At 46.2% G+C, this 26,939-nt stretch overlaps 2 protein-coding genes across 3 annotated transcripts in view; one reads left to right on the top strand and one right to left on the bottom strand.

Moving 5' to 3' along the window:
* lhfpl2a (LHFPL tetraspan subfamily member 2a) overlaps positions 1–14,869 on the top strand; it is a 29,547-nt gene extending 14,678 nt beyond the window's left edge. The window contains exons 1-3 of one of the 2 annotated variants that reach the window (XM_076163557.1): positions 4,819–4,925; positions 8,662–9,544; positions 13,559–14,869. In XM_076163557.1, coding sequence (XP_076019672.1) covers positions 9,124–9,544; positions 13,559–13,815 — 678 coding nt within the window. In that variant the 5' untranslated portion in view covers positions 4,819–4,925; positions 8,662–9,123 and the 3' untranslated portion in view covers positions 13,816–14,869. Of the gene's footprint in view, positions 1–4,818; positions 4,926–8,661; positions 9,545–13,558 lie in introns of those variants that run through there. The other variant, XM_076163556.1, reaches the window with a different exon arrangement.
* Positions 14,870–17,395: 2,526 nt separating this feature from the next.
* LOC143011183 (secretory carrier-associated membrane protein 1-like) lies at positions 17,396–26,385 on the bottom strand. Its single transcript, XM_076163951.1, has 9 exons — positions 26,144–26,385; positions 23,381–23,458; positions 22,920–23,027; positions 22,584–22,695; positions 22,121–22,249; positions 20,577–20,736; positions 20,382–20,483; positions 20,093–20,210; positions 17,396–19,980 (listed from the first exon to the last, which is right to left on the bottom strand). Exons 1-9 carry the CDS (start codon positions 26,198–26,200, stop codon positions 19,831–19,833), a joined length of 1,014 nt encoding a protein of 337 aa, XP_076020066.1. The 5' UTR covers positions 26,201–26,385; the 3' UTR covers positions 17,396–19,830.
* Positions 26,386–26,939: the final 554 nt, after the last annotated feature.

Here is a 26,939-nt window from a genome sequence, read left to right as displayed (position 1 = left end):
CCTTCCTCCCCACATGCACAGCTGAAGAATGCCCCCCTCCCTCCCTCCCTCCACCCTCTCTCCCTCCTCTCATTCTGGCTCCTGCTCCACCTCAACCACCCAAAACCAGACTGACACACAGGCGCTCAGATTGTATAAACAGATGTTTCCAGGGGGAAATAATTGACTCACACTGGGATCAAATAAAGGTGTTGGTGCTTGTATGTTTTTGTGCGCCCAGCTCCATATGTGTTCATGTGTACACTGGTATGCTGTGTTTTTATTATGTTCTATGTGTGTATTTGGCCCCAAACTAGACCCTTGGGACAGGTGAAGCTGTTTTATTTTTCCTGCACGTTTCTGCCTGTTTCTCCACAAAGCCTCCATCTTTTCCGTCTCAATCCGAGGCGTTTCAAGTCCTTAGCACCGCCCCCCCCCCCTTTTGGAGGATCCGTTACCTCCACCCTCCTCTCCCAGGTGCGCTCCCCGGCTGACGGTTGACCGCAGCATTCTCCGCACCGATCGCATTCACCCGCCGCCCTCTTTCCCACGCCCCCCTCCCCTCCCCGGCTTTCTCCCCACAGAGCTCAGTGTTGGGATTTCCTCACCTTCAACACGTCGGCCTGTTTACAGTTGGTGCAGAAATCCCCAGAAAGTTCATAAATTGGCGAGTGTGCCGGGCAGATCACACTCCCACAATAAGATACGGCCAATACAGACACTGCAGACGGGTAAAGTAATGGATAAAAACGATGTGGCGTGACCTCACTGGGGGAATTTATCTGTCTCTTGACCTCAGCCGTCATATTAAATAAAAGGATTGGAGAGAGGAAATGGAGAAGAACTCGGCTCCGACAGACTATTAGATGAACGCTAACAGACCTTTCCCCAGGTGACAGAACTGAAACAGGTAGAGTCTTCATTCTATTTTAGGGCATCAATCCAAGAAGGTAGTAAGATTGCGGTTGGAGAGATTGGCCGACAGCAGCTACATTCCATCGCCGATGACAGATGGCCTGTGACCAAAACTGTGTCGGTGTCAGAAACTCGCCACCAAAATCTTACAGTGTGATCGCTGCCGTGACCCGTGTGTGTGTATAAATAATGATGACAGGTTGATGAAGCTTTTCTGCCTCCATAGTCACCAGTTATGCATCACACAAACCTGATGTCATACAGTTCCTTTCCAATCTCACACACCATCAGTACAGTTACATGCTTGTTAAACCCTCTAAAGCTACTAATAAGTACACGCAAACATTCTAAGCAGCTTAATAAATCAATAAAACACACAAACGTTCTTCCATTTCACCCTTTATCTCACTTTTTAACACCTCTGGCATTTCCGTTGAAGCCATGAAGAGATCTGGAGTATTGCGTCGCTGCTGACTTGAGCAGTGTGTGTGTGTGTGTGGCTCAGGCATTTCCCTGTGCATGGTAAACATCTGTCTCCATGTGCCTGTTGACGGAGATTATGCAGGCGTGGCATTGAAATGGCCAGATGGTCATAGCTGTGCGCCTCTGCGGGATTCAGACTGAGCTCACCCGTCTCTGATTGCACCCGCACCAACAAATGTGCGGCGGCGGCGAAGGTTTCACGAGATCCACCAGTGGAAATATTTGGCAGCGAGAGAGAAAGAAAAGGTCAAACTGATCTATTTTGCACTTTACAGCGTTTTGCACAATAATCTGCATCTGATTTCATTGCGCTGTGAGCTGTCATTATTTTCCTCCCACTGGAAACTCCATAGGCTCTGGTTTTAGCCTCCTAGACCAATCTTTCCATCCGTCCATCCTTTTACTTCCATCTTTCCATGTGTCTCTCCACCGCTCTCATCTCTTTCCATGTGGGCTTTTTAAAAGTGAACCTTGCGTAGCCTCTTTGCGCTGGCCGGACGACAGAATGACGTAACACACACACACACACACACACACACAGGCAAGCAGGCAGGCAGGTCGGATTGGAAACACATGCCGATTGGATAAAAAAAACCTCATTGAGATATCCGAGGCATGTCCGGGAATCATGTGTCAACACTAGGGGAGATACAGCTTTTGGTTTCTTTGGTATGAAATCAGTTCCTTCCTGATTCAACTGGCTGGACTCCTAACAAGGCCTTGGCACACACGACTGTAAGGGTCACAGGTTGATAAACGGCCCTAAACGCGATCAAAATCAACATCCTTCCTCGCAGATCTGGTCTTTATTATTCTATATATGTACAGTTTGGTGGCTGTACATTGACTCGGCAGTTGAATTTTCCAATTTTTGGTTTAAAGGCTATAAATACTGGCTCTTTGGTGTGGGCTGTAAGTGTTCCAATCCCACACCTTGGCTATATATACGATATAGACCTTGAATGTGGTTTGGAGTGCAATCCACAGCCCGAATGGAAAATGTCTCATTATGTTAATGTTGAAATAAAGAGCCTGAGGGAGGAAAGGGAGGCAGATTCAGACCGAAGCTGTAGCCTTAATCCATTTGACCCAACCTCTTATCTGCCTCCTCTATCAGGTTCCACTCTGCTTTGCCTCCGATTCATCTTCTCCTCTCTGATCTATACGACACATATCGACAGGGGAGATGAACGACCGGCGGGCCCGGTTTGGTTTCCCCGGGTCGGCTCTGCTCTGCGAGGCTTCGTGAATGATGCCGTAGCCTGGCATGTGTTGTTATGGTTACAACAGCCGAGGATATTTCCCTGCCGTCTCTTCTGATGTTTGGGCTCTTTGATGTGCGGGCCTGTGCTGTGTCAGAAACCCCCGAGGCTGCCAAGAGGAATCACCCCAGGGGCATCTTCACTCCAACTTCAGCGTTTAGTCTCCCCCTCTCTCCCCTCAGACCTGTAAGATGATCCGCTGTCGGTCTGATCGGTATCTGTGTCTGCAAATCCCCAACTTTTAACATGAGAAAGGAGATACTCACAGCCGACTGTAACGCTGAGAAAAGATGTAGTGGATTGGAGCGAGGATTTGATTTCAGGATTTGGCGGGACACATTGAATTTTTGCAGACGTTCAGGACTAAATTTGGAGTTAATTTACATGGTACAAGGCAGGAATTTGGACCAAATCTGTACATCCAAAGTCTTCTTACTCGCTTGTCTCTACTCTGGACGTGGGTTAAGATTTCTGTTTCTGACACGGCAGAGTTTCAATCAAGGACGTTGCTGTAATAAGCTGGTTGGGATCCCTGGTGTCTTAATACTTCCTGCTATTTTGGTCAGAGCTACATGGATTATTGCGAATGTTGATTTTGAATATGAGTTTTTCTCTGCACTGCTTCAAGCTTTGAGTTCTGATTACGTAATTAGACCAATTTACCTCACAACAAAAACAATCGGAAGGCATTGTTCTGTATTTAGAGTCTCCAAGCTTGTATCTGACCAATCATGGATGCATCTTTTGTAAGATCTCTCAGCTCCACCACTCTGTTCCTGAACCATCAGAGTGCATGAAATTGTTCCGCAACTATTCCAGGATTATTATAAAGACTATTCCTTGTTCTAGGAGCAAAATGGATCCTTGACTTTCCTTTCATGCAGCGGGCTCTTTAGATTCAGCTGGCACTTTGCCAGACCCCCAACCTTGCAACAGAAAAGGCTTTTAAAGTTAATTTTGTGTAATCTTCAACCGCAATATGATCTTGTTTCAAAGTCTAACACAAGGGGAAGGTTTCTGTATATATGGCCCAACTTGAAGAGATGAGATACCTGAGAGACAAAGAGTCCAAACGACCGAATCTCAGATGGCAACATGTCTACAAGAGAGATGTAGTGGGGCACAAATACAGAATTGTGAAAAGGAGAAACTCTCCACTTGGATTGCAGTAGTGCTATTGTTTTCGTGAGGAATTAAGTAAACTCTGCTGTTTGTGATATTCCATGTAGGGAGCCATTATGTGGCTTTTAAAACGGCCCATTAACCTCTCTAATCCATTCATTAACACACGGTGAGGATGAGTCACCAGAATCTGAAGGAAATGGGTCAAAGGAGAGATTTTTACTAGACTCGTGATATAAGCAGCTATGTCGGAAAACTATTAAGAATCATTTATGGTGCAGCTCCCATCGGTGCTGATAAGAAAGCCATCTTCACGGGCTTTCCGCGCCGCTCTCAAATGCCTCCTGGCACATGGGCTTCTCTTCCTGTTTGACTCGGCCTGGTTTTCTGCCTTCATATGGAACTCATTTGTTTCCTCTGTGAACTCGAGGAGGCAGACTGAGCGCTGTGGCTGAACGCACGCACTGCTGCTGTTAGCAATCCCGGGATACTTTGCTCCCATCGGCCACAAAGGTAATCTATTAGTCAGACTGTGAACCATCTGCTCCATTAACCGAGCTGCTATCTAATCTGTCTGATGTTTGCCACTGACTGACGGGCAGTGAGGACTTAACAGGATCTGTGTGTGTGTGTGTGTGTGTGTGTGTGTTGTGGTATGTATCGGTTATGAGCGGCACAACCACCAGACCAGTTTTGTTTTTTGTGCGCGTGTGTGACTTTGTGGTGAGTTCTTAAGTGCGTTAAGTGAAAGCGCAGTTTTCATTTAGACTGATAATAACACGTTGGTCTTGGCTGATTAAGAGAGAGAGAGAGAGAGAGTAGAGCGCAATAAAAGCACATTGAGAAGCTAAGCGAGACTAAGTCGGATACAAAAAGGGGCAGAGAGAGAGAGAGGAAGGGAGAGCGAGAGAGACCCTCAGCAGTTGCTGCTATTGTTATTTTAACCCAGATTCAGTATTGAAATATGGCCACCATGTGGACCCTCTCAAGAAGTGTGGCTCCAGTGACGGCATAGCCAATCACAGCACACGTGGCGTCCCCGGGAGGAGGGACGTGGGGAAGGCACAGGAGCTGGAGGCTCAGCCAGGCGCTAGAGAAGCAGAGGCAGGGCAGAGACGCCACATCTCCAAGAGAGCTGGACTGTCCACAGACCAATGGAGACAGGTTGGAATACTTGTTATTTTCCTTATGCATCGGAAGACATATGGAGTCGCTCTGCTGTAGTTTAGCTCGGATGACCGCTGCCAGCTGGCTTTCTATCCCCGGATGACCGATATAATGAGATATCAGTGTTTTGTCCTTATCATAATTCAAACAAACAATCATAGATGCTGCTGTTGCTTTGATAAGAGTCTTAAATTCATGACAAAGCTCACAACATGCTTTATATTTCATTGTATCTGTGAATCGTCACTGACCTGGTGACAGTTGTGAGTCTACTTCTAGATTTCCAGCATGTGTTTAACTTTAAATAGAGCTGTTGTTGAGACCAAAAAAAAGTATGAATAAGACTTCGTTTCTGTGTCTCTGTGCGACCGCTCGTCTCCTGCGTTTACATCCAGATGCTCCGGGGGGCTTTTTCTTCATTCTGACAGATCCCAAACAGTTTTGAGAAGTGCTCTGGAGAGGTGCAGACTGGGAATGCCGAGATTCTTAAAGAGCGTCATTGATGGATGAGCTGGATCATGGTGTCGTTTCCTCACATCAGCAGGTTGCAGAGTTTGCACTGTAATGGTTACCTGATGTTTCTTTTAGTGTGTGGACCTCTCAGCTACTCGCTCCTACTTTCATCCAGCCCTTAACAAACATCTCCAAGGAGACGCTTGAGTCAGCTCATGGTATGTCCGCACGGACGTCTATAGTTTCCTGTCAATAGCGGCGTGGAAGGCGCTTCCTGCCGTTTTGCGGCTTTGATAAGTGAAAGGCTGAGTCGACACTTTGAAAGGGGTATTGTGTCGTTTTGTTTAGGAGTGTGTGTGTTTGTGTAGCGCGTGTGTGTGTGTAATGGGACTCTGACTTATCTGGGACTGCAGATTATATGTTGAGCCTGACTTTTAGTTTGACTCTTTCCATGAAATCCGCTAAGGTCTTGCTTACTGTTTGGGGTCAAAGGTCAGATGACAGGGAGCCTTGTAAGTGTGTGTGCACATGGGGATCAGGGGTGAGGGGTTGTTGGTGTGGTGTGCAGGCCATAAACTCTTCTGTTTATGTCAACCAAGCCTCAAATAATCCTTTACCCCCCCCTCTGGTTTCTCAGAGCGGATCAGGGTCGTCATAAATCCACACACACACATGATACAAACTCAGGTTAGCTCTGGGAAACCTCTGGAACCCTCTGGAACCTCTGTGGGGACTGGAAACAGGGTTCAGATGAAGACTGACAAATTGATTAATAAAGCAAATCGCTGCCTGCACTTGTCCTGACTTGTCCAGCGTGTCCACCCCACAGTGCTGGTGCTTTTTAGATGGTTGCACCCAAAATTGTGGAACGGTCCATTCAAGCATTTTAGGGGCCTACGCAAGCCCCCTCTTCCAGGCCCCCTTCTCCCAACCAGGTCATTCCCATTTATGACAGGATAGCTTGTCTTTTTTATCACATATTTCCCAGGAAAGTCATTTTGTAAACATACCACATATAATGACCTCTGCCTGTATATAAAAATAAAGTTTCTATTTCTAACACCAGTGCAAATCTGTTTTTAAATGACTAAACTACCAGGGGCTGAAACGGTTTCTGTGAATTCTTTCCCACTTGGTACGATTCCTTTCAGAGCAGCGATCACATTCCAAAGCTATTCCATCAAAACCCTTTTTAAGAAAGTGGTACAGTCCGGTCACAAACAAACACGGGTGATTGACTGCTGCAGGTCCTGAGCATAGTTTTGCTTGGTTATGACCCAATAACATGTGCCAATGCTGTCGTTGTTCCATCTCAGTCTACGCCATCTTCCTCCTGTTGGGATAAGATTGACAGGTCGGTATAACCGCCACGCCAACTGTCACACCACTCTCCAGCCAGGTCAAAGGTTAAGTGTCCAGGTCTTTGAAAGGGGTTCACTCCGCTCCGCATCTCCCCAGCTGGTTCAAATTGTTTCAACTCCAAAGTGTTTTCCAACAATATTCCTGTCATGGAGGAATTGCTGGCCAGCAAACATTTGACCCTTCGTCTCTGGACTGCCCAGAGAAAGCATTTGTCCTAAATCTTAATGTCAAACATCAGAGCCGTCAAAGAGCCTTTGGGATTTGGCTCCGCCGTGGTCAATGGTCTCTGCACAAGGGTGAAAAAAGGGGGTCTGTGAGTGTGTCTGTCTGTGTGTGTGTGTGTGTGTGTGTGTGTGTGTCTGCATATGTCCTTGCATCTGTTCATGGTGAGGCAATGAGGACATTTGTGATTCATAATTGTGGGTCCAAATCCACAGAGGAGCCCGTCTGTGCCTGTTCATATGATCTCACCCATTTTATGCAGTCCAAACATATTCTATCACACACACACACACACACACACACTCACTCACACACACATACACTCTTTTCTGTAGGAGACAAAAGATCTGGGTCATTTTGTCCACTGGAAAAAGAAGGGGGAAAAACAGCAGTGTTGATATCTCAACAGGAAAACAAAGATCAAAGTTTGTGTAATGCTTTTGCTCAGTGCAAAGAGCTCATACACACACACACACACACACTGAGAGTCCCCCCTCGCTGGTTTGTGACCACAGTGGGACCACCATGCCCCTTGCCCCTTGCTGTAAGAGCACACCACAGGGCCGAGCGATGGAAACCCCGCAGCGTGGGCGGCACACGTGTCAACATCGGCCCCCGGCTCTCTCTGGGCCGGAGAATGACTAATAGACTCCCAAGAGACTTCGGGGAAACCAGGGAAGAGAGAAAAAAAAGGCTAAAAGAAAAGAAACAACTGTCAGCCGGGGTCCAGAGCTGTGTTTATGACACTAGCACAGCAGCCCATAATGCATCCTGTAACTCCTGCTATCATGTATACTATTCTGCCCAAATCTGTTCATGCATGTTGTAGATGAAGTTCTGTACTCTTGTATGTTGCTGTCCAGGTATTCATGCCTGAGAGTGAAGCAGATGCAGATTATTAAGTATTTGTTTTTGAATATCTGCCCTCTGGGGATCTGCAGGGGGTCAGAGGCCCTGTGTGTGTGTGTGTGTGTGTGTGTGTGCAAAAGGCCCTACTCTGGTATATTAGTTCAACAAATCAAATGAATGAAATTCCTCAGCAACTCTCATTTCTCTGTGTAGTTCCGATCTGTTGCTGTTGGGTGAAAGGTCAGGTTTTGCGGGTCGATGGGGCCTCGTGATGTCGCTGACTCGGCTCGATGTCACCGAGGTTATCAGCGGTCCTGTGACAGCAGGACGGCCGCCGCGTTATCAAACTGCGAGCTGCCCTGAGGGGTCAGCTGTGTGGGCTGCGGGATGAGAGGCCTCGGGCTTGTTTTTCTCTCTGTCTGCATCCGCTTCTCATTCCTCTGTTCCAGCATCTATCCCAGTCCTCCCATCTCCACCTCCACTCCACAGCACCAGCCGCCCCCCTGACACTCTTACACACACACAGACTGAGGCAGATAAGCGTATAAATACTGTTTTAGTTTCTGTCTTTCAAAGGAACACCTCTGGAAACGGGACTTATGTTGCTGACCTGTCGCTCACATTGACCCACAGGGAGAACAGAATACTGAGAGACATAAACACACTCAAAAAGTGAGGCCCACTTCAAAGCAACACACAACTCATTAGACCCTGCCACTGTTACCAGGAGGTCAGAAGTCCTCATGGAACTCTAAACTGCAGTTTCAGCCTAGATCTACATTTAAGCATGAAATTACAGCACTAACCTTCCTCTGCTGTCCCTCTGTCTGTCCCTTTTATCTCCTAGGTGTGTCCGATGTGACGCCAGCGGGCTGGCTCAGGGAACACCCCTTCAATACGATGTAGACACCAAACCAAACAGAATAAGACTCCGAAGAATTTGAGACGGAACGACAGAAGGAAGACGAGCTGAAACGGCACGGGAGCTGAGCGAGTCACAGGCGAAGGAGGAGGAACAACAGCTGCCCTGAAACCACACCGACACGAGATAAATGAGAGGAGAAAAGCCGGAGAGAGAAAGATAGAGAAGAAACAGACTGTGAATCATTGACCTGAGAGTTTACTATAAACCAGCGTCACCTGCTCCTCCCTTCTGCAGCTATTGTGAGTTGTTCATTTCCTCTCAGAGTTCCAGCAGAGCAGGATCACAGCCTCGGCTCACTCTCGCTCTCTTGAGGGCTCCTGATCAACGTTTTACCTTCTGACCCCTGAAGAGTGTAAACAGAGGGACGCCCCACACGCCGCCAGCATGTGCCATGTGATTGTCACCTGTCGCTCCATGCTGTGGACTCTGCTGAGCATCGTGGCTGCATTCGGCGAGCTCCTCGCCTTCATGAGCACTGACTGGCTGGTGGGATACCCCCGCACCCCCGACGCTGTCTTTGGCCCCCATGGGGCTACCACAGCTGGAGAAGCCTACCGACCCACTCTGGGCATCTACGGCCGCTGTATAAAACTGCCCCACCTGCATCGCGGGGTACTGTGCGGCCCGTACGCTATACACTTCGGGGAGATTGCCAGCGGGTTCTGGCAGGCCACTTCCATCTTCCTGGCAGGAGGGATCCTGTTACTGTGTGCTGTGGCTTTCATCTCCGTCTTCACCATGTGCTTCCAGAGCATTATGAAGAAGAGCATCTTCAATGTGTGTGGATTGCTGCAAGGGATTGCAGGTAAACCAAACACACACACACACACACACACACACACACACACACACACACACACACACACACAGACGTTTGGTAAAGAGGACAGAGGATTTGTGCAGCTAAGTCTCATCTTGCTCTTATTGTTTACTTTAATTTCTCTGGCCTCCACTGACCCTGAAGGTAAATGAGATGTTATGCTTTGCACAGAACTTCAACATGGAGGCTTCACATATTCATTATGAGCACCACAACTCCCCACTGCTGCAATTGTGCGTTTTATTCCCTTTTATAATGACTGAACATTGTGAGCTTTCAAAGACGTGGTCTCTGCTTTCCACCCTCAGATCTGCCACTGCAGACAACTGTGACCCAAATATTTATGTTCTCCCCGGTCAGCTGGTGCTTTCCTGACAGTTGATCTGAGATGATAACTAGTTCACGGCGCATGTGTGTCTCAATGTGTGTATATCATTGTGTCTCCCTGTGACTGTGGTTGTGTGTCTGCAGCCAGATCTCAGCCCACGTTGACTCAGTGTGGTGAGTTATGGCAGGGAGGAGACTCTGGGATCATCCTGGCTGATTCTGCTTATTTCACTCTGTCCTCCCACACAGCACTTTATTTGGTCCAATACCAAAGGTGTGTGTGTGTGTGTCTATGGTGAAGGACGCTGCTATCTCGGACTGACCTGAGATAGCAGATAGAAACCTGACTTATGACCGAATATGACATTTCTAATGTGTAATCATCATGGGACTCATGGCTGAGGGAGTAATAATAGTCTAAGTCTTGTCATTGTAGAGTAAAAGAACGAGGAAGAGGAAGAGGAAAGGGGGCGAGAGAGGCTTCAGACAGCTGAGGAGGCGAGAACGTTTCCTGAGGCCAAAAAGCCTTTAGTCGTTGGCACCACAGGAAGAGATAAGAGCCAAACACGCTGCCCGCCTGACATCCAACACTGTGTCTGTGTTGATGTGTGTGTGTCCAGTTTCAGCTTCCAATCAATCAGTATCAGTTTGCACGCCGAACAATCGATCAGAATTAGGTCATGTGACGTTTCAAACAGGACACGGAGGAAAGTGAGTGAAGGATTTCCTCTCTACTCGTGTGTCACTGGAATGTTTCACTATGTTTTCCACTCATACAGGACTGTGTGTGTGTGTGTGTGTGTGTGTGTGTGTGTGTGTGTGTGTGTGTGTGTGTGTGTGTGTGTGTGTGTGTGTGTGTGTGTGTGTGTGTGTGTGTGTGTGTGTGTGTGTGTGTGTGTGTGTGTGTGTGTGTGTGTGTGTGTGTGTGTGTGTGTGTGTGTGTGTGTGGAAAAAGAGAGTAAAAGGGGAGTGATTGTCTTCTTTCTATACTGCTCTGCTGGACTTTGTCCCACCCAGCATGCACTGTGCTCTGATCAACAAGGGATGTGTGACGTCAACTTATGAATGAACAAGAGTCAAGGAAACACAATATTTATTACCTCCATATACTTGTAGAGCTTTGGAGCTCTTTGTCCACAACAAAAAGAGGAATAGTACTGAACAGAACCAAGATTTCGGGGCCATCGCTGCTCATCTGGACACCTTGCCGTCTCTCCGTTTGGACAGTGAATGATGTCACTTTTCACTGATACCAAACCGCCGCACAGGCAGACATTCGTTCTTCTAATCAATGTTTCCACGACGTGTGCCGAACCTCCGGTAATGAGAAAACTGGAGCCAGACGGCAGATGTTTGGGGAAGTGATTGACCTCAGATGGGAAGAGAGTGATGCCGGTGCCAGAGACGGTCACGTCACTGCAGTGGAGCCCACCCAAGCCCCATTAACCTAATCTTCACATGCGCTGATGTCACCGCTGACCCTATAGGCTGTCGCCCCTAGTGACCAGCTCAATGACAGCCACAGCACTTTGAATGGCTTAAACAGGCAGCCAGCACGTAATCGAGTCCTATTCCTCGTGATTACTTTCATTTATAGTCACTCATGTCTGAACTCAGCCGAAAGGAACCAGAGACAAGACAGCAAACAGACGTGGTTGTAAAGCCGCCTCCCTTTGTTGGTTCTGTTATAGGTTTATTGCCGACCGTAAACATCAGTGCAGGTTTGACCGTTGACCGTGACCAAGCCCACGGCCAGTGACAAAGAGAAACACAGCCAGTATGTAAGCGGTGTTTCGATCATGAATCTGAGGTGTGTGCGAAAGCGAAAAGCGGAACTGCACGCTGTGACTGATAAGAAACATGATTCCTGCGCTGTTGGGGCGTCACGACAAACAATTTACAGCCTTCCTCCGCATCTTACATAGACACTTAACATGGCCTCCTATTGGATTTGCATGGTTACCATCTAGACTTACTCTCCTCAGGATTTAAACAGGAAGGTGACGATTGCTGTTGTAACTTGTATAGATTGAACAGTCTGGTATTTACACACAGCAGGCCAGCAGTTACCACGGTAACACTGTAGCTCTAGTGGGAAGACATGTATCCAAGATGGAAGAAGGGGGGGAAAGAGGGTGGGCACCTATAGGGGAAAGAAAGGATGGGTGGTGATGTATTGCTGAGGGAATCGTGCAAGGGTGGAGCGCAGCGGGATATTAGGTTAGACGGTCCTGTCTTTAGGGAGGATTAGGTAGAGTGTGTGCGTGTGTGTGTGTGTAGGGGGGGGGTTGTCTTGCAAGGGGTGGGGCACCGAATTAGAACCATACCTTCAATCCATCACTGGAGTCGGTCTGGACGTCAGGGCAATGCAGCAACATGTGGAAAGAATTTATGACCTACTTTTCATTTCCTTGTTTAATACGATATTGGGAAAGCTGGAAGAGGGAGAGAATGGGAAGAGAAAAGGAGCAAATGGAGAGCGAGGGAGAGAGAGGGGGAGAGATTAGGACAGAGGAGAGAGGGTAAAGGAGCGAGACTTAGTCAGGTTAAGACTCTATCTCTATCTGTGTATATCATTCTGTTATTGTAAAGGTTTCCTCCTGAGATCGGACTTGCGGCGGGATCTCGTCCAGCCAGCTGACTGCTCCATTCCCACGGGAGCGAGTGGAGAGCGTAAAGAGATTGAGGGTGAAAGGAGAGTAACACTAGACCCCATTGTAGTCTAGGCCCTTGAGCCGGTAAACAGATGAACTTCAGCGTGACGTGACGAGCATCAAGGTGCTGAGGCGGTGCGGCGGTGGAAGTGGGTCACAGTTAAAGAGGAAGTGACCCCGTCCTTTTCCACGGAGACACAGGACGCTGGAGGGTTCCAAACCTGTAGCTACCCCCTTTTTCCTGTTGCTGGCCCGTTCCTCTGTTGTCGTGCTCTGACCCCACAGGCGTGTTTGTTGAGATCCAGGCTCTGGTTTCTCCTTCCTGCTGTGGGACTTTGCCCGCACTGGAAGTCTCGCTGCGATTGTCTTCAGTCACATTTCCCCACTGTTTGTCAGGAAATCACTCCTGCCCGGCTTTACGGATTTTTCTGTGCCGATCAGGATGTGAAGAATGCTGTTTGAGGTACTTTTGACGGGAAATATTTTTGGACCAAAGACGTCGGTGTCCCAAAACATAATTTGCAGCGCTCAGCAATAACAGATTGTCATGAAATTTGTTGCAGATATCACTGACAAACTTAAGGTATCCAGTTAGTTGATGAAGTCATTATTCATATTCATGCTCCCAGAGGATGAACCTTAGTGACCTTTTTGTCCTTTTCTTTCAATGCCATCATCAAGCCGAAGAGTTCACTTGTAGAGATGAATTGTTAAGGATTGCCACAGAAAGTTCCGAGAACATCCCTGCTCCCTAAGGATGAACCCCAATCCTGCTTAGACACATAGAGCTTCTCTCTAGTGCCTTCTTCAGGTCACATGACTATACGTGCACACACTATATTACAGAATCTAACAGGCAGATTAAATGGGTTTAAATAGCATTTTCTCTTTTTAATGAATCCCTCCCAGCCTGTTTGTTCCATTCAGCATTTTAACAACGATTGTTCTGTGTTTAAATGAGATTAACATCCTCTCCCTCCTCCGCTGTGTGTGTGTGTGTGTGTGTGTCTGCTCACAGGTCTGTTTCTGATCCTTGGCCTGATGCTTTACCCCGCCGGCTGGGGCTCGGACAAGGCGCAGCTGTACTGCGGCCCCGACGCGGCGCCGTACCGGCCCGGGCAGTGCTCCATGGGCTGGGCCTTCTACACTGCCATGGGCGGCACCGTGCTCACCTTCGTCTGCGCCGTCTTCTCCGCGCAGGCCGAGATCGCCACGTCCAGCGACAAGGTCCAGGAGGAGATCGAGGAGGGCAAAAGCCTCATCTGCCTCCTCTGAACCTCCTCAGACAGACTTTTTTTGTCCAGCGTGGAAGAGGAATGGGCGGAGAAAGATCCATACCTGGCTCTCCACTTGGCCCCTTGTGGCCAGCCTTTGAAATGGAGGCTTTTGTATTGTTTACCACTAAGACTGACTTTGTTTGTGTATTGTGTTTATGTGGGAGAAATCTACAAGTGCCAAGTTTATTTCTGTGCGTGCGTGTGTGTGTGTGTGTGTGTGTGTGTGTGTGTGTGTGTGTGTGTGTGTGTGTACTGTCTGCCACGAGAGGTGCTGTGTCTATCGTATTCATGTAAACCACGTGGATGCTCACTGTGGCTTCGTCTGTCACCACATGTGTAAATAAGTGTGTGTGTGTGTGTGTGTATATATATATTGTACATAGTTATGATTGGTGAATGATAGTCAGCTTCATCCGAGCTGCGCTGATGATGTCACTCTTGCCTTAAACACTGGTGTCATTTCCGCCAGACCACAATCAGCAAACCTGGATTTAGGACTTTTTTTTATCTGTTTGCCACGTGTGAGTAAAAACACTCAACAAGGGAACCACTACTCAGTCTGAATAAACTAGTCGCAGAAATGGCCTTAAGTTAGAGCGGATGTCCTTTTTTAAAGCTTCCAGAATGTACTGTCCCTCCTTTTTCTTAATGACTAATGTGTTTGCAGACCCTTGAAATGTATTTGGTGGACGCACCTCAGCAGCGATGCTTCACGCAGACGGACTCTGTGGTGCATTTTTGTCACGCGTGAGATTGTTTCCTTCTTGTTTTCTGCAAAATTACTGAAATGAAGTGAGCTTAATCCCGATCTAAAGTAGAGAAAAGGCCGTGTGAAAGGTCTCTGGCCGCTCCTCATTCAGTTCAGGACACGTCCTGCACAAAGACGTGGACGGATGGACTGGATGATGAGGTTGCATTTATGAAGTATTGCTGTTGTTGTTGTTGTTGTTGTTAATTAATTAATATCTGGTTTCAGGGAGCGCTGGGGTCTGTGGAGTCATAGATAGTGTGTCCTATCTATTCCAATTTGTTTCTGACAAACGAATAAAGAAAAGGAAAAACAAAAGTGCTGCCTGGTTTCACTTCATATGCAGGGAAAGTTCACAATGAGGAGGAGGAGGGGGAGGGAGGAAGATAGAGCAAGTGGAGGAGCCAGATTGGTGCTCAGACCTTGGTTTGGCCGTTGAGATGGGGGTGGGTAAGTTTTCCAGCTGGTGGGAGATCAGTTTTTCCACTGATGCAGAAATCTGTGGGTGTGTGAGTGTGTGAGTTTTAAATTCTTTTAACCGAACACTTTGCTACTTACTACCTGGTTGTGTGTGTGTGTGTGTGTGTGTGTGTGTGTGTGTGTGTGTGTGTGTGTGTGTGTGTGTGTGTGTGTGTGTGTGTGTGTGTGTGTGTTGAGGCCATCCATCCCTGGATCCCATCCTCCCTCCAAAGTGAAGCCTCTTGCACGGCCCTGTGGTTCCCTTCCTCCACCAGCATGCTCATACACACACACACACACACACACACACACACACACACACACACACACACACACACACACACACACACACACACACACGCGCACACACGCACACACAAAACGAAGGCAGCACTTGATGACTTCCAGATTAGGCACATGACAAATCATGTAAAGTGAAGAGCGCAGCAGGAACAGAGGCCCGTTTCACTTTGTTTGCTTTACTCTTCTCTTCTCTTCTGCTGTGTTCGTGGAATCGAAAGAGGAGCAAACTGAGGAATGCTGCATTAGTTTGACTCCAACATGCAAGACGAAACCTTTACATCACCAGGCGCAAGAGGCCAGACTACTTTAATAGCGTGCGCATGATGTCGTCGTAGACTTGCTGATCATATGCAGGCAGCGTCCTATGAGAGAATGTCTGGTTCAATTTAAGCCCAGATCCAACTTCTGGTCTGGAGTGTGCAGGGTTAACACCTGATTCAGCAAGACAGGTGTAGGTCGAACAGGAAGAGATGGTTCATTTGTACTTTCTGGATTAGCTGAAATAGTGAGCGGCTTTCATGGAGGCCAGACGGTCACTGAAAATAGATTTATTCTTTGAAATAATGAAATAATGTGCTGACACTCACGGAAACTGATTTGTCTCCTTCCTAGATTTATGACACAGGCTGACAACAGTCATGGCCTTTATCATGAAGGATATCAGCTGTGTGCATGCCTGGATTCCTGCAGATAACAAGTGAAGCTCTCTCTTTCTCTCTCTCGCTCTCTCTCTCTCCTCCCTCAGGATGTGATACAGCCTTTACCAGTTCTGCCACAGCTACCACATTTCTTGTGACCTGAAGTTCTTTTATCTACCTTTGTTGAACGCACTTATTGTAAGTCGCTTTGGATAAAAGCGTCTGCTAAATGACCGTAATGTAATGTAATGTAATGTAATGCATCAATCCCCAGTGGCAGCATGTTGCAATTGCGCGATTGTGCAAAGAATTGGCAAATCACCCCTAATATGGAATGAAAGCAGAGGTTTGCACTGAAGCCAATCAGGAGAATATGAGCTTGTGTTCTTTGACAAGTGCTGACCTCTTCTGCCATCCAGCTGTAGGTGCACATCCTGTGAGGCGGTGCGTGAAATTGCCTGTAACTCACCGAGGGACAGAGCACACCAGCCTTCACCTCAGCTGTAACTGTGAGTATATGGATTTGTTTTGATCCAGTTTTGTTAGGTGTTGTTAAATTATGACAGTTACACTATGTTGTCACTAGAGGGCCCTGTGACGTTAAGTAGCTTTTTCTTTTCGCTGTTGATGAGGAGAAACAGCACATGATCCGCTTTATTTCTGGTGAACAAGTGAACATTTGAGCATGCGCAACTGAGCAACTTGTAGCGAGGTGTGGAATGCATAGAAATAAATGTATAATGTAAACTTATTGTATAATGGTAGTGGTAGTTTCCTATCACGGTTATGAGAGTAAAAGTTGGGCTTTATATTGGATAAAAAGCAGGAGACGGCTGGAGAACTGTTGAGCCTTGATGGAGGTATGGACTCTGGGTGACCCTAGGCCGCAACTTCACGTCCCATTAACATGAGATCTTATTATCTGGAAGCATTATCTAAATAATATATGTTAATGTAGGGTGTATAGCCTCTTTGACACCTGGCACTAAAATGCACTCTCAGGATCAATAAAGGCCCACAGAGATCCAATCATACAATTCTAGATGATGAGAACACACACTGATTTGAGCTCAGGGTTCAGATAACATCTACATATTTATACGCACTAAACATTTTTCCTTTATACTGTAAATAAGGCAATAAATGTATAACCTCCTGAGACCCGGTGTCCTTATATGTGGACATCACATTTTTCCTTCCCTAAACATCATTGTGCTTAACCTAATGTCCTCATATCTGGACATTTTTAGCTGCCTCTCATGGTATAAGTACGACTTCAGATCACTAGAAAACAAAGCAGACAGGAAGAAATGTGTTATACTAGTGTTCATATATATTTTTTTGGTTTTATTCTTCTTAGGTTCCACTCCCAAATAGCAAGGAGATACTATTTAAGCAGATAAATGACTAAATCAGGACGTGACACCATTTATACAATTGCATTTTTACCTTTAATCAAAATAAAGACAAATAATCAGAGAATTGAGTCCATGTCAATGTTCAGACTGAGATCAAATATCAGGTGTAAATTCAGCTTTATAGTTTTAGACTTCTACATATTTACAAGCAATGAAAAAAAACAACATACAGAAGAATTTTATTCAGTGTTAATCCAATAAATATACAAAACTCAAACTGCTCAACATGCGACTGAAGTTGAAACCAGAGTGCATATTAAGAGTACACTGAAATTTAGCAATAGCCCACCATCTGTCATCTTACAAAATATACAAACATCCCTTCATATTTTTTATCAATTCATAAAATTGGTTAAGAGATGCTTTATGGGAAAATTTCGATTTTTCAGTCTCAGTGTTTTTACCACACGTTGATTATACAGCACATCTACACGCCACAGTCCATCTACAGCACGGGATTCACATTACATTTCTCACACACTGCATCTGCTGCTGCTCTGGCAAATCAAAAACAAGTGCACACTTCTGTTGATGCCATTCAATCTGATTCAATTTTCTGTCTTTTCTTCTTTTAAACAACAGGAATCACTTCATATTGTTACACTCACACGTTTACACATTTACTGATTTGGTACAATTCAGTTCCAAATAAAGTTAGCGTGAAATAAATAAAGGATAAAACCAGATGAAAAAGCACAACACAGGCATCTTGCAGCAAAAAGCCCAAACCAATGATACATCTTCAAGGAATTCAGAAAGATCCCAGACCCACAGCCCGGAATCCTGCACCGCACGCTGATTTAAGACTGTGAAAACACACTTAAAGGCCCGATTCCCTCTATTTACACTCCCTCGCCAAACATCCACACTGGAGAAAGCGCAACAAGACGGCGAGATGGTACAGAGATTCAGTGCGAAGAAACCTCTCTGCAGCTCACGCAGGGACGGAAACAGACGAGACAGAAAAATTCAGTTCCGAGCTAAAATACAATTCCAACGCAATAACATTGGAAACAAACCGCCCTGTGGCCTCGCTGGAATTCAGTGCTAATTTACAAAAACTAACAAATTAAGACTGCAAGCAACCGTCACATTACTGGCCATGTCTGTAATCTTATGTTATTGTAAGAGTTGTGATGCGCTGCACATAGATTTCAATACAAGTCCATCTCTAATTTAGACAAAGTATCTTCTTGCATTTTTTTTTTTTTTCCTTAACCTCGTCATGCACGTGAAGAGTACATCCTGAGTTAAACTGAGGTAAATCTCCATTACGAAAAGGATTGGAGACGATTAACAATTTCCTCTTCAGAAATGAATCAGTTGAACGACCATGCAGATGTATAGTATATGTCTAATAGGCCCTCCGTCATGATGATGTCATACCTACTGAGACAATGACACCGTAATTACTCTGAACTCAGCTGTGCCCGTGTCCAAATGAAACATCGACACAAACCACCGAGAAGGCCATTGTGTGTATCCTTGTCTGATTACACTGTGCGTACAAAGAATCCAACGACCGGAATAAAGTGCAACATGGCGTTATATCACAATGGAAATATAGATCAGTCGAGGCAAAAGACTTCAAGCACGAGCACTTGAAAGTTAAGGACATGAATCTACACGATCTCTAACTCCCAGGTCGGATGAAAGAAACACACGTACATGTTTAGTTTCCAAGGCAAGGCCGTGAACTGGAATGCACAGCATTCATCTTCAACGATACAAAGTCACTCCACCAGGGGGCAGCATCACAAGGGATCTCAAACAACATGCTCCGCACGAGGGAGAGAACAAACGAGCTGCGTCTATGTTTGTGACAATTCGAGTACAAGATGAGTTCCGTTTGTTTGATGAGAGGTTAATTAAAAAAAATATATAGGAAGGATCGATTAGGTTAATAAATCAAAGATAGAGAGGAAGCGGTTGCCGGGCTACCACACGTACACACACGCACTCATGCACAGAATAATGACTCAGCTACAGTAGTATCTGTCTACAGCAAACACATGGGCCTCATGCCAGCACCAACATTTAAAGAGGCACACATTCAAACACATTTACTTAGTTGGCGGCACACACGCGCACACACACAGAAAATAAAGGCTGGTTGAGGGTTAGGAGTGGAACGTATGCGAGGGAAGTGTACACAGGCGTTTGAGCTGTTGCTTTGTTTGTATGTTTCCTGAAGTCACACACTCTCTCTCTCTCTCTCTCTCGCTCGCTCGCTCTCTCTGTGGGTTTGTGTGTCAGTTGTGACTGGAGGAAAACGCTTTGTGCAAACATTCTGTTCTCTCATTCTGATTGTGGTACGGGCGGTGGGGGGGAGGCATAGGCGGCGTGTGTTCGCACTGGGCCGTTTGGCTCAGCGGAGGCCGGGAGTCGCGCTGTGAGCAGAGGAGGGCTTTGGATTGGACGGAGAGACGAGCAAGCTCCGGGGCCGATCAGATCTGTTCCTTGAAGGCTCCTTGGGCCGCCCTGGTAGCCGCGGTTGCGGTGGCCGTCTGGACCGTCTTGTTGGACATGACACCCGTGGCGAATTCCGCCTGGGCTTTCTCGAAGCTGGCGCCGGTGGTGCGGTACATGCCGTGAACCTGCTCAGGAGTTACGGTTAGAAGAGGAGAGAGAGAAGAAAACGTGTCTGAGTAAATGGCTGACGGCGAACAAGACTTGAACGGCCAAGGTCGAGGTTGTGGAGCGTCTTACCTTTTTGAACATGATGAGGGACATGACGGACAGCGAGGTAAAGAGAGCAGCCACCAGGATCATTATGATGCCCACTGCAATGCTTCGATTCATGCATGTCAACGCTGAGATCCACCCGCTGAGAGAGACCAAGGACAACAAAACATCCTTTATAAACAACACAGGCAAGGTTCTGTACACACACACACACACACGGCAGATTCCTGACTTACTACTTTCATTCCTGACATTCTTAAGATTGTACTTTTTCCTGTAGCGGATCTTGAGTAGCTGCTTCTTTCATTCTTACCTGGCGCCCCAGCCAGAGATGCCAATAGACTGGACCACGTACACTCCAAACTGACAGATGTACACGAAGAAGAACACAAAGAAACGGAAGGAGCTGTCACTCCTGCGGAAAGAGAAAAGAAAGTCCAGAATGTGAATCGGTCACCAAGACAAATACATGCGTGTATGTGTGTCTTGTGTGTGTGTGTGTTGATACCTGAACGCTCCATACAGAGGTCTGTACCAACAGACAAAAGAGCAGGGTGTGAAAAGTATTAACCAGAGTATGGACAGGCCAAAGTCCACTCCACGTCCCGAGTCCACACAGAACCAGGCCAGGCAGCCCACCAGGTTGGCCACCAGCGTCCCAGCGTGAACTGAAGCGGCAGGAAAAGGGAGGAAAAGAAAAGAAAATGGACGCAAGTTAAGATTAGAGTTCAGTGAAAGTGGGGCAGCGTTTAATGGGCCGTGCGTGTCATGGAAAGCAAGACGGGACTGGAGAACGGCCCGGCCCGGCTACTACAGCAGTGTCCAGTGTCCTGCCAAGTCAGACTAATGAAGCCCAGGGTGGAAGAGGAGCAAACGCCGTTGTTTAATATTTAAACGAGGCGACGCTGTGCAGGAATGAGATCGGGCAGGCGGGGACGCATTAATAATTCACCGTCTCCATTCCATTCTCCCTTGAGGTTCAGACAGTAAATGCATGGTTAAAAGGCTTGTGGACACATGTACAGTAACAGGGAGGGGAGGGGCAGGGGTGGATTTGACACGGCAGCGTGAAATGTGACGTTAAACCGATGCTTCACACAGAGCGAGTTTGTGTTTCAACCTATATCTCACGCTGACCCGGACCGGAGTGTGTGAAATGAAAGGAGATGCAGGGAGGGAGGGGGCCGGTTACGGGATCGCGAGAGTGATCTGTGTCAAATGCGTAAAAAGTATTCAATCTGCATCAGGCCACATGACCGGGCAGCATGTGGCCCCCCATCATGCGGCGGCTGAATTCCACTGAGAGCCTTTCAACCCCTCGATTTCAGGCTCAGATTGTCGCCCGGCTGAGCTCCGAAAGGTTGAAGAGGGAAGAGGGAGGAGGGAGGAGGGAGGAGGGAGGAGGCTCAGGCTCCTTAGGAACAATAGCTGATCTGTGTGGGGGGGGGGGGGGGATTTATCACACGGTTTTATGAGACGGAGAGATAGAAAATTTGATTTGCTCAGACGGACGGACGAGTCCTGTTTTTGGGAACGCTGGTCACAAACGACTTAGTGTGTTTAGACTCTGAGGCCATGAACAAGCTTTTGTAGGCTGCAACTCCGAATATAGAGTCAAACTAATGTGGGGGAATCGGACAAAGAAGTAATACATCTTTGAGGTCAAAGAGGTTAGAAACAGCTGTCTGGATTAAGACAAAAATAGGTGAAAGGTGAAGTGCTGAGTCAGCGGATCTCTGCTTATCTCACACTTGCGCACGTCAGCAGATTTTTGTATCTATGCATGCGTTTCCTTCCTTCCTTCCCTCCTTCCTTCCTTCCTTCCGCTCCTCTTCTTCCTCCGCCTCACAAAATGTTCTGAGTCACGCTGACTGGTTCGTGCGTAACGTTTGTAATGATCGACAAGATAAACTACGCTGAGCCTTTTCAACTTGTCCTCTGTTGCAAAATTACTGTTAAACAATTACACGGGCGAGCAAATTGACAACCCGGAGGAGTGAGATCTTGTCTGACGATCAACACAACAGTATGGGAACAGAGAACATCACTCACACATCCAGAGGTAGTACATGATCTTGACAGTCTTCTGAAACTCCACGGGAATGTCCACGGTGATGTCGTGGTAGAAGCAGGGGCCCACGGGGAACTTCTCCGGCACGGGAGGCCAGTTGTTTTTCCTCCCTGAGAGAAAACAACACAAGTCAATGTCTCTACTCTTACAAGCGCTGGGAGAAATGTAACTGTTACCATCAGTTTCATTTGATTGATTATTGAATTGTAGCTTGTGCTTGTAGTCGGGTGGCGTTGACCCGAGTCACAGACAGTGTCGACACGGACTTAAGTCGCAACTTGGCGGCACCTTTATCGTAGCCTTTAATCAGTTGTCTTTGCTTCTCTGACTCGGCACAGAGGCTTGGCGTTAACGCGGCATGTGATGGTGGAATACGATAGGTTGTGTGCTTAGTGATGATGTATTGTATTGATTTCTTTCTGTGAGCTTGAGGCGCTCGCTGACCTCCTGAAGCACCCAGTGACTGCATTTCTCTCTCCCGGCGGTCCAGCTCTGCAACTTTCTTCTCCAGCTCCTCCTGCCTCCTCAACAGCTCTGCGGGGGCCTGCGGCTGCTCCTGCATACACGGAAACACACACACACACAGCTCTCATTGCAAGAAATCACAACAACAGGTTCCTCGCTACAAACGGGGGGCGCCATTGCAAATCGTTTCCGCTGCCTTTGTGTAATTTCCTTCGATGTAGACGTGCGGTGGGGCCCAGCGGTTCGTACGGCGGTCATTTTGTCTTTTGAAGGCTTTATGAGCTCCAGTTGTGTGGAGGTGTACTGGAATCGTACCTGTGCCCGAGGCTGGGAGTAGGCTGGTGGCTCCTCTGTGGGTTTCATGATGGCAGGCTGTGCGTTAATGGTGGGCGCCGCCGTCCTGGCTGCCATACCTGCGACCGTCTACGAGAAAACACAAGATATATAAAAGACAAATTTGATTATCATTACACATTACACATAAATGAGAGGACTTCACTGTTTAGGCATCAAATTAAAATGTATGAGTCACAGGAACACGACTCTTTTGGCTTTTTCTAGAGTCAAACCCTCTGGAGTATTGAGTCATGTGAAAGTCACGATGAGAGTACAACTGAGAGTATAACACACACACTCCTGTCGTGCACTCGATCCAAACAGCGATGCATCATAGGATCACGGCTACCCTCAATCCTCTCAATTATGCAAACGTGAATCTATTCCACGCTCCGGATCGGTGACCGGATGCACGATCAAACACGGCTGACGGTACTCACCGGTTTGGCATCTGTGAAGGGGTTGTACTCCTCCAACGCCGGAGGAAGAACTTGCGTCGCTTGTCTCACTGACGGATCCTGAGGAAAAAGGATCAGAACGTCTCATGTGAGAAGACAAAATATCATCAGCAAATGAATACAGACCCAATAATTGCGCTGTCAAACGTTGTGTTTTGTACCGCGGAAGCCAGCAGTAAAATCAACAGTGACTTGAATGCAATCTGTGGTGATGTGGTGAGTGAGAAAGCCCTCCATTATTATGCCTGACTAGCGTCTTTGTTTGAAGTACAACAGGCCTATAATTCAATACTGGCAAAGACGGGATGATTCCAATAATTTTCACGGGAAACAGTCTATAAATAGCACAGCTCATGATATTCAGAGGGGGGGAGGCGGGTGCTGTGTGTATTTGTCGTATGTTAACACACTTTGCCGCCGTCTCTTTCAACACATTCTGACTTAGTGCTCAAAACAAACGACAACACAAATAACCACCCTTGTTCACACACAGCGGGTTGGTGAAAGTGACAAGGTGACTGACAAAATAAGATCAACCGTATTCTTAAGTTTGTCCATTATAAATTTGAAAATCCTGTATTAGTTAAACCAATGGCATATACATGTAATCAACCATAGGCTCCTATAGTAACAGGTCAGGTCTGAAAAGTGTTTTCTGATCTGCATGTCAAAGCCCTGGAAAGTGTCACTAAAGTGTCTTTTCGTGTGTATTTGCCTTTTTCATAATAAGCTTACCATCAGCTGTGGTCAGACCCGGGCACTAGATCCTGCTCAGGATTAATATCCAATCAGTGTATTCCTCAAATAATGCTCCTTGATTAGTCCTCTTGTGTTTCCGTGGCTCTTAAATTTCGAGGAGCAACCTCGTCCTTTGCCGTACAGGCTGAAACTTGTCACCAGACCAGGGTGGTAAATAATTCAGGGAATGTTGCGTTAAATGTTTAATACTGCCCTACTGCACAGACAAACAAACACATTCATACCGGCTAACAGTAACATTTTACAGCTTGAGATCAGTCGTGCTGTTAAATGATAAAGCAGGCCAGAGTTCAACCTGATGAGCACAAAGAAAAGTAAACTTCTATCTACAGGAATCAGTTATAATAATCTAGTCTAAAAGATACTATTTTTATCCAATAACATGACAAGTTTGACGTAATTTAAGTGGCATTGTGTCTGTAGTAATTGTTTTCTCTGATCTGCGATAATAAGCAACTTCACACCTTGAACGCTGAAACATTGTTCCTGTAATTAACCTACAATCCACAGAAATTGGATAAAACAGATCAAACCATGTGACACATGACTGAAAGTGATGAAAGCTCCGAGGAAAAGATGCCAGCAGGGATCGTAAGCGCCACATGTCGCCATGACGGCACCATATGAATTCATCAAGTATTGATGATAGCTCACAGAAGTGTAAGAAGCTCCATTTTCCTCGGGCCACAGTGTGAGTGGGAGCCAACAAAATGACAGGAAAATGGCAGGACAGGAGGGATTCACTGCTCATGTCAGTGTGTTAATGGAGCTCCATGAATAATTTACGTTTTCAGGTGTAGACACACTCCGATTGTGCTGTCAGCTTAACAAATACAATAAAAATCACACTCCGGCACGAAATACAGCGGAAAAAATTTTAATGAGAAAATGTATTTATGCAGTTAGGGCCTCATATCCTGGCTGAGGGAAGTGAGTCACAAAACTACAGAGATATGTTCTACACCCTTTATATTTTTAGAACAAGTTCATTTTAACGTGTGTATGTCATCAACACTCTAATAAGTGTCAGCATTCCAGCTTAGATATGTGTTCCTTTAAAGAACAACAGAAGCAGATCTTAGATTTCACTTACATGGACTTTCTCTGGGTTCCAACTTTCAAGCATGGTACAATCAGGTTACATCCAAACTCCCTGATGTTACAGTAGCCAGCAGGTGTTCTGTTAAAGCCAAAGCTACCGTGACGTCACCGCAGACGTGCGAAAATACAACTAATACGTAACTAATACGTCTGTGTTTATTAACCACTGGCATCATAGACTCGTCTCAAAACTGGGAAGGCATTTAGACTAAAAATGAACAAACTTAACTCAACAAACTTGATATAAAATAAATAAGATGTAACTCGTACACAAACACAAATTCTTTCTATACACTCATCCTAACATCTGTATGTATGTTCGGGGCACTTTAGGCTTGTAGCACATGAATTGTTCCATAAATGCACCTTTGTATTTCCTAAAAAATTGAACTCAACATCCATGTACATGAGAGCTGCGCACTATTATTAGTTATACGATATACTAACGCAATATTGATATCTACGCGATGTTACCGGAACAAATTGTGTTTGTCATGTGTTTACCGTGTACGTTGCATACGCCAGGCTCTCTGAGGGAATTAAGAAGGATGTCAGACATGTGGTGAGTTAAATCTGAAACATGTCCACGCTGTTATCTCAGCGAAACGAAGCAGATAAAATGAGACATAAACTCCAGATAACACCTGCTTATCTTCAGGGAGGCTAACACAGGACAACAAACTAGCTAATGCTAACGTCACACACCATGAAACCTAACCAACAGTAGTCAAAGTGAAGCAACATTTTACACTAAATGTCAGCTATTAGTTCTGTTGATTTTAAAAACAAATTCAGCAAGTGGGTGCCATGTCTGGACACCAAGCTGTTATTAACATAATGCAGCAGCTAACGCTTCACGCAGCTAACAAAGCTAGCTGACGTTACCTGAAAGGGGTTGCTGATGTCCGGATCCGCAAACGGATTGCTGTCGAAATCCGACATTCTTCCAAGATGTCTTGCGTCGTTTCGTTTGAGAAGACCAAAACGTCTAGCTTAGCAACTTGAGTTACTTTGTCAAAGTCTGGCAGATGAGGCGGCCGGAGGTGAAGTGTTGACTGTTGTAGACTAGTGGTCAGAAATGTTATCGATGGGGGAGATAAGTCACCAACAGTGGATCACATGCAACGTAACGGAACGTATGCGGAAGTAGACACGTCACGCGCGGGATACGTTTATGAAAAATACTATTTATAACAATATTAACAACAATATAGGCACAGGGCTGAGTTATTGAAAAGCAAACCAAACAGAAAGACAAAGGTTTCTGAGGGGCCAACACAATTTAGGAGTCTGACTAAACCTGAAACTGACTCTCCTTTTTACATCCTGTTTATACTTGTAATCGGTCACAGTCGAAGTTTAGAGATAGTATGTGCAAATGCTGGTTATAAAACTGTCAGCTTCGTATATGTACCTGCTAGTGTTAGAATTCTTGCTGAAGATAATGGTATTAGGAAAAGTGAAAAGAACACACCCAATATGTATGTTTAATGTCATTTAGCAATAAATATCCCAAAGACTCTTACCTATGGCATCCTCTTCAGCAGACAAAGGTTAAATGAAGGATCAAAAGGCGTTTGTTTCTTTGTGTAGTCAAGCAGTTCAAGTCTCCACTCATAAAACGCAAAGCATATCAGTAGTCAAGGTGATTTTAATAGTGAAAAACAAAAGTCCTATAGCA

This window comes from Genypterus blacodes, unplaced genomic scaffold (assembly GCF_046128005.1).
Source record: "Genypterus blacodes isolate CSIRO-AG114 ecotype Tasmania unplaced genomic scaffold, CSIRO-AGI_Gbla_v1 ptg000133l_1, whole genome shotgun sequence".
Classification (NCBI taxonomy): domain Eukaryota; kingdom Metazoa; phylum Chordata; class Actinopteri; order Ophidiiformes; family Ophidiidae; genus Genypterus; species Genypterus blacodes.
This window is presented reverse-complemented; position numbering and strand designations above follow the sequence as displayed.

Coding starts and splice junctions, on each gene's coding strand:
- LOC143011183 (XM_076163951.1), bottom strand. CDS start 26,200: ATGTCGGATTTCGACAGCAATCCGTTTGCGGATCCGGACATCAGCAAC. Junction 20,484..20,576: donor CCTCTGTATGGAGCGTTCAG/GTATCAACACAC, acceptor CTCTTTCCGCAG/GAGTGACAGCTCCTTCCGTT. Junction 20,211..20,381: donor ATCTCTGGCTGGGGCGCCAG/GTAAGAATGAAA, acceptor GGTCTCTCTCAG/CGGGTGGATCTCAGCGTTGA.